Raw genomic sequence first — 7,500 nt, 5'->3', positions numbered from 1 at the left:
TAGTGGCGACCCTCACCAAGCACCGTGGATTTGTCAAGCCAGATGATGAACAACTTCATGTTTTACCTCTGTATATTCTGGACCCCACTGATGAGAATGGAACTTACGATTCATACCATCAGAAGGTCCAGTCAGGTGCTCTAGAGGTGCTAAAAAAGTAAGTGACTTCAGGGGATTTTTGTTTTAGATGTGGCCATTTTGGAGTTATATATTATAAGATTAATTCAAAGTAACTGTGAAGTCTGATGTCATGCATAATTTTCATATAATAATATAACTTTTATCTGTAATCAACAATTTTTAAAAAAATTATGGGACTAACAAGTTTTATTTTGGAGAACTAATAATTTTTTTCTTTTCCAGATATCCCTGTGAAATACGCCTCCGCACTGAACCACTCCTCTCGTGCCGTGCAAGAAATCTTTTGGCAAGAGGTCTACCTTTACCAAAAAGAATTAAGAGCAGAGGAAGCAGAGGGCGAGGAAGAGGAATAGTAAGGGGAAAAGCTGTCAATGGGATGAGCAGCCCTTCAACTCAAAATGTGGAGCTTAGTGATGTGTTTGGCCTTGATATGGACTTTGTGTTAAATGGTATTGACTTCAGTGATCCTAATGATGTATTAAGCAACTATGGGTTAGATGGCTCTGACTATAGTTGGCTATTAGATGTTGGACCAGATAATGATTTTGGACTTTCATGTGATTTAGACCAGATAATTTCAAGTAAGGATGATAGTACAAGCAGTGATGATGTAGCATCTTCCAATCAACCATTAGCAGATACTAATCACCATGACAGTGAAGTGGCTCCTGGGGATTTGGCAGCTCCAGATAGCCAGTTAAACCAAAGACAAAATGCCCCAAGCCAAGTTCTGACAAGTACTGAATCTCATACACACTCAGGTGTCCCTCCTACTAGTCAATTAGGAAGTTCGCCCAAAGTGGTATCTGGCCTTGGTGCCTCTCCCATGGTACAAGTTAGTCCTCAACCCTCTTCTAATTCATCTATGCCCCCTCCCATGTCCCCTGCACTCAAAAGACCACATTCTCCTCAATGTAGTAGTTCCCCCATGCCCTCATGTTCAAATATGCCACAGCTTCCATCCCAGACTGTCAGTCCTAGCATCTCACCTCTCCCATCTCCCATGCGATCAAACCTTCCTCTTTGCAATAGCCCATACCCCTCCCCCCTTGGTTCTCCCTCAGCAAGATCCATGACTCCTGTTAATCCTTCAGCTAGTCCTTGTTTATCCCCTGTCCCTTCTCCATGTATTAGATCTTATACACCCCCCCATCCTTCATCCAGCCCTTTCCCATCTCCTATGCCATCATCTTCAGCAGAATCTGCTGCTCCTTCCAGTCTCATACAGTCTCCCCAGAGTTGTCAGTCATTGTTGGCTTCACCTTCTGGGGGACCTGTGAGGACAGGTACACCACATCCTACTCCTTTAGGGCAAGCTTGTCCTGTGAGTACACCTCTGACACCTGTCTCTTCTCCAAACCCACCTGGTATAGGGGCTGCCAATCCTCAATGCTCTTACTTAAATAACAGTCAGCAACAACAGTGTACAAATAGTAAAGAAAACAAATGCCACAATATCAGTAAGACTCAAAATGAACTTCATCCCCATTCCTCTCAACTTTCGCAAAATACTCCCTCCGCTGCATGCAGTTTGCCACATGTGATGCAAAATGGTGTTGATCCATCTCTACAGATGCACTACAGAAGTACAAATCAATTTAGTAGGGGACCAAATATGCAAGAAGTAATGCCTTTCCATCAAGATAGGATCTACAACAACCCTTTTCCCGATTTAACCAGTGACACAAGTCCCAGTAGAAGTGAACAACCATGTAATAAACCCAAGGAACCAGAAACTGTAATCAAACACAGTGATAATGTAGAGAATTTCCATGATCCAAATATCGGAGGTGTAGCCATTGCTCTGACTCACGGTTCGGTGCTATTTGAATGTGCCAAACATGAACTGCATGCCACAACTGCACTCAAGAACCCAAATAGGCGTGATCCAAAGAGAATTAGTCTCGTGTTTTATCAGCACAAGAACCTTATATATAGAAACCATGGAGGGCCACAGTTTGAGGAAAAGATGGAGAGGAAAAGAAATGAAGAAGAGAGATTGATCAGAGAAGGAAAAATGGAACCTTCTCCAAGAAAGAAAAAGAAAATGATGAAAGAAGGTTTTGTGTTCCCCGATGAGTGTAACAAAGTCCAGAAAATTGAGCCAGAATTCCAAAGGATGAATGGGGTGGTTAGTATGAAGCCACAGGAGGTAGGAATGAGACAAGTTCCTCAGGAGGGACATGCCATGGGGAACAGACAAGGTCATCTGGAGGGACATCAGTTAGATAGTAAGCCTGCCACAGTTTACCCACCTGCAGATCCGAGGGTTCCTAATCATCCAGACCTTAAGTCGCCTCCTATTAGCTATGCTAACTATTCTAGGCCACTTCCCTCTGTCATAGATCACAATAGAGCTTATAGTCCTACTCAAAGATACCATGTTTCCCCACAAGTGCCTGCTTACTCGGTGGCCTCTTGTCCCCCCAACATGGTAACCGCTCGTGCCCCGACCCTCCACCCACAATTACAGAGACCCCAACCAACTGAAGACCACACATACACTGGGATGCAAAATCCCCGTTTAAGGTATGGAGAACATTGCAGACCTCCCTTCAACACAGCCATGCAGGAGTTCAACCCATATAACACAGTGCCTACCCCGGGGGCAAATTCCTACCAGCCTCACGGGCATCAGCAGTATAGAGGTTTTCCTAATCAGTACAACCATCACCATAATCCTATTAGTAGTATTAATCCAATGTCAAGTTCCCGTAATAGTGGTAATCTTCCTAACAATCCAGTGATTAGCTCCATCCACAATCCAATGTCGAGTCCCCATAGTAACACAGTGCAGAGGAGCTCACATGGAACACCACTACATAGTCCCCATGGAAACTCAATGCTTAGTCCTCATGGGGCTCGGTTATCAAGCCCCCATGCGAACTCAGTACATAGTCCTCATGGGAACTCTATGCATAGTCCCCATGGAAACCCATTGCACAGTCCCCATGGGAATGCTATGCATAGTCCTTATGGAAATTCAGTACATAGTCCTTATAGTAATCATTTGCATAGTCCACATAACTCCTTGCCAAGTCCACATTCAAATTCCCATCAGATACCTATGTTAAGTCCTCATACAAATACACCTATGGCAAGCCCACTTGCAAACTCGCAAAACACACCCGTGCCTAGTCCACATGCAAACACTCACCATACACCCATGCCCAGCCCCCATTCAAACTCTCACATGCCCATACTAAGCCCTCATTCAGTCCCACACAACTCATCAATGTTAAGTCCCCAGTCACACCCACAACACAGTTCATTGCCAGGCTCTCATTCAAACTCATACAATACACCTATGCCAAGTCCTCATTCAAATTCTCAGAATACTGCTATGGCCAACTTATCCTCTAATGCACATGGGGCACCAATGTCAAGTCCTATTTCAAACCTACACAATACACCAATGCCCAGTCCACACTCTAGCTCACAGAACACACCAATGCCCAGTCCCCATTCATACCCACAAACCACACCCATGCAGAGTCCTCTCTCTAATCAGCAAACCACACCTTTGCAAAGTCCCCACTCAAATCCACAGACTGCATCCATGCCAAGCCCTAATTTAAATCCACAAGTCACTCCAATGTTAAGTCCCCATGCTAATTCGCAGAGTGCATCTATGCCAAATCCTCACACAAATTCACAAAATGTTGCAAATTCACATACCTTTCCAGGACAGAGTCAAGGCTATGCAAATCAGATTTCTCAACCTTCTTATGGTTTGACCCCTCCCTATAGTCCTGGTCCCCATGGTTCTGTGTCGCAAGGAACGCCTCTGCCTACCTTCAATGTCTCCAGTAGTTACAGTCCGATGGCACCACGTGCACCCCTGACCCAGCCAACTGCCACTTGGTCAGAGATGCGCTATGCTCCGCCTTTTAGATTGACTGGACCTTACAGTGAATGGCCAGGGAATTAGTGAGTGCTCCCAGAATTCCCGAATCTTGTTATTCTCGATTCTTGCTGTTACCATGTTACTTCTCAAATGCCGTGTAATTTTTAGTGTTTGGCTGTGAGCTGGCTATAGAAGCTCAAAATGTGGTAGCTGCAGTGTAACTGGTCACAAAGAGTGAAAACTTACTTTCTGTTCAGATATAGAACTAGTCGATATTTATTTATTGTGACTGAGGTAAATGACAATTGTTCTTCGGAGAAATAATATGAGTGTACAGTATGTAACCTTTTGCCATATCACAAGCCGTTACTTGTGTATTGATCTCATATGAGTGAAAGACGTCTTGTAGAACCTTTGGTGACAATTCTCATTTTTATTGATGAATCAGTTGTATAGTTGTAAGGTAGTCTTACCACAAGTGTTGCTTCTTAGATGGCTTATTTATCATTTTCTTGTAAATAGTACGCAGACTGTTTAGTTTTTTTAATCTAAGGATTTCAATAGTTCTGATAATTGAATTTTGAGGAAATACAATGCAAAGACGATTGTTTAAAATTGAAGATGTTGAACCTGACACTTAACAGACAGGAGTAGGTCTGTATTTCTGGTGATCTTTAATACTCAGAGGTGTTCTTTGAATGGTGTGGGGAATAATCAGATGATTGCTCAAATATTCTCCATTGACATTTGAATTTATTTTTTTGGAAATGCAGCACTTTAAGCCAAGATGATTACTAGTCTATGCAAGGCATTTTTAAGAAATTTAGCCATGTACTTTATTTTTCTTAGGGTAATTACTAACGTATTTTTGGCCAAAAGGAAGGCCTTGATAATGTTATTGTTTTAAGGACATTTAAGGACATGATCACCAAGTATATACAAAGTACACCCGTTCAGATTCTCACATCTAAACTCAAAAGCCATATAAAGCAGTTGTGAACACTTCTCCCCAGCCCAAAGTTGTTGTATCAGAAGGGCAAATTCAGGGTCTCCTTTTATCATGTTCTTCTGTAGCTTCATACACAGCACTGTTATATGCATATTTCACAAATATGCTTATAAACTGGTTAATACAGTAGAGGAGATTTGCAGTAGAAACATGATAGATGCAGGCCCCTGCTGAGTAACATCGTAGACTAAGTTGCCAGTGGGCATAATTTGAATGAAGCCCTCCACACGAGTGTAGCCAAGGTGACGAGTCTTCCAGCGATAGAGTTGTGAGGAGTCGGTTTATGGCTTGTCCCATTTTCTAATATTCCAAATCTGATGCAAATTTGTCTCTGTGATCCATTTAATTATCTATTTCTTCTTAAGATTACATGTAGATTTGTAAAAAATATATATAATTAAAAAAAAAAAAGAGAGAGAGAGAGAGAGAGAAGGCAGACAAAAAATTTCAAAAACAAGATTTTGTGCTTGTTATCCCCTGTGAAGGATCTTGTATAGTGTTTGTCTTGGGTTTCAACTCCCACAGGACTAACGCTGGAGCCTCAGCCTGGTTACATTTGCCTCTGTCGCCTTACTATCGCCATCTCTTGTACAAATAACTTTTTGTGCAGTCTCCTTCTTCCCTTACTTTTTCTATTGATTATTCTTGACAATTGAGGTGCACTAGTTCATAATCACCCTTTATAGATGAAAACGCTGTAATTTTTGGATAATATTAACCCCTGTGCTACGTGCGATGAAGAGTGAAAAAAAAAAAATGCTTGAGAATCTTTTTGTATTTTTACATGCATTTTGATACTTTTATTGAAAGCAAAAGTGAAGTATTGTTTCGTAGCAGTACCTATGACGCGGGATGTAGAGAGGGGTATGGGTGGACCCACTGGAATGAGCTCTGATGATGACGTCATGTATTTTTTCATCCTACTACGTTTTTATAGTGGCATTGTGATCTCTTGGCAGAACTGAAAAAAATTCAAGAGTGTTTACTGCGGCATTCTTTGTCCATAGCCTAATAAAAGATACCCAAAAATGAAAAGAATGTGAGTAAAGTGCAGAAAATTTCTTCTGTCCATTTCTGACAGGTGTAGCAATTGTTTGAAGGTGCAATATAATTTTTTTCTCTTGTTTATTTATATATTTATTTATTTTTACAAATTTCAATGGAACCTAGTGTGGAGTCTTCATTTTTTCACCTGAAGTTGCACATCTGGTAACTCATACCTTGCCACTGCTGCCTTTCTTCCTGGTGCCCTAATGTAGTAAGTAAATAAATGCTTGATTGTTGGATAAGTCGTGAAGCTGGATTATAAAGTACAAATTAATACACCACCCTCAGTCTGAGTTATAGTGGCACTCCTCTTTACACCCCGCAGGCTTAGTTGAGATCTCTTTAAAAGAAATTCTGTCTGTCTGTCTCTTTCAAGTTGACCTCTATCCGTTTTTCTATCTTGGTACCTAGTCAGTTGTCTGTCACAGTAAACCTCATTGTGTGATTTATGAGTCATCCCATTGCCTTAGGTGCAGTGTGTTTTTGTGACATTAGAAAGGCAATAACTGTTTCAGTATTGGCCTATGTGGTTTTTGGCTTTTTCATTTCTTATCAGTGTGTACATTTGGGACACTTATGGGGGGAAAAGGGGAAAAGAATGACCATATATCATCACTGTTTTTAGAATTAAGTCATATATATATAAGAAATAGAATTAGGAGTCAGAAATTAATTTTCCAATTGTATTATGTCCCAGGTGTTAAAGAATAAATCATACATACTTAATACCATAAAGAGACTCTGTCTTATCCCTCTTCTGATGTCACAGAAACACATCACTGATGACCAATATATCAATATATCATTTTCATATCCCTGCGGCTTTTTGTATTTTGGGGTTTCTGTGATGAGGCGGGACTCTCTTATTTAACTTTAATCTAACTCCTTGACAATTATATACCCTTATCTGACCATAGACGACAAAGTTGGAACTTGTATTCATGGCAAAGAGAAATGAAGTGATGATGGCAGTGTTATTGAATAGTTGATAAAGTCTCATGCTTGTACATACTTTATCTTTAAGGTAGCCGACAGTTATCAGTGTGATGGAGTGAACAGTTATGAGTCGCGTCAAGATCTACCATGAGGATCACCTCCCTATTTGTAACACAAGAATAGTGACACTTTTGGTAATTCTGTACAAGGCCCATAAATGTTGATTGTGTCACTATTATGAATAATGATTATAATCAATGTGCCGATAGATATGCTCTTTTTCCCTTTGCTGATAATTATGTTCTGTTTAGATGCAATAATATATAAAAATTGTTTGTGCAGTTTGTCAGACACTCCGCTGTTCGTTTCTACCATATTGAGGTAGTCCACAATAGCAAAGAATTTTGTAAGAATTTCAGCTTCAATGCTTTTCTCCTAGGGATTGTGTAGCATTGATAAAGTGATTCATACAAAATTCTTGTAGCACGTGACAATGTATAAAACTTTGAACCTCCATTAA

The 7,500-nt window shown here is 40.6% G+C and overlaps 1 protein-coding gene across 2 annotated transcripts in view; it reads left to right on the top strand.

Annotated features, from left to right (window-relative positions):
- Positions 1–7,500, top strand: part of LOC119580173 (DNA N6-methyl adenine demethylase-like) — a 170,020-nt gene that overhangs the window by 161,799 nt on the left and 721 nt on the right. For both annotated transcript variants that reach the window (XM_037928151.1, XM_037928152.1), the window contains 2 exons: positions 1–157; positions 364–7,500. The exon at positions 1–157 is cut by the window's left edge and continues 226 nt beyond it; the exon at positions 364–7,500 is cut by the window's right edge and continues 721 nt beyond it. In XM_037928151.1, the coding sequence (XP_037784079.1) occupies positions 1–157; positions 364–4,072 (3,866 nt within the window). In that variant the 3' untranslated portion in view covers positions 4,073–7,500. The remainder of the gene's footprint in view (positions 158–363) is intronic.

This window comes from Penaeus monodon, chromosome 13, assembly GCF_015228065.2.
Source record: "Penaeus monodon isolate SGIC_2016 chromosome 13, NSTDA_Pmon_1, whole genome shotgun sequence".
NCBI classification, from domain to species: domain Eukaryota; kingdom Metazoa; phylum Arthropoda; class Malacostraca; order Decapoda; family Penaeidae; genus Penaeus; species Penaeus monodon.
Note: the sequence above shows the minus strand (reverse complement) of the source record. Positions and strands in the feature narration are given on the sequence as shown.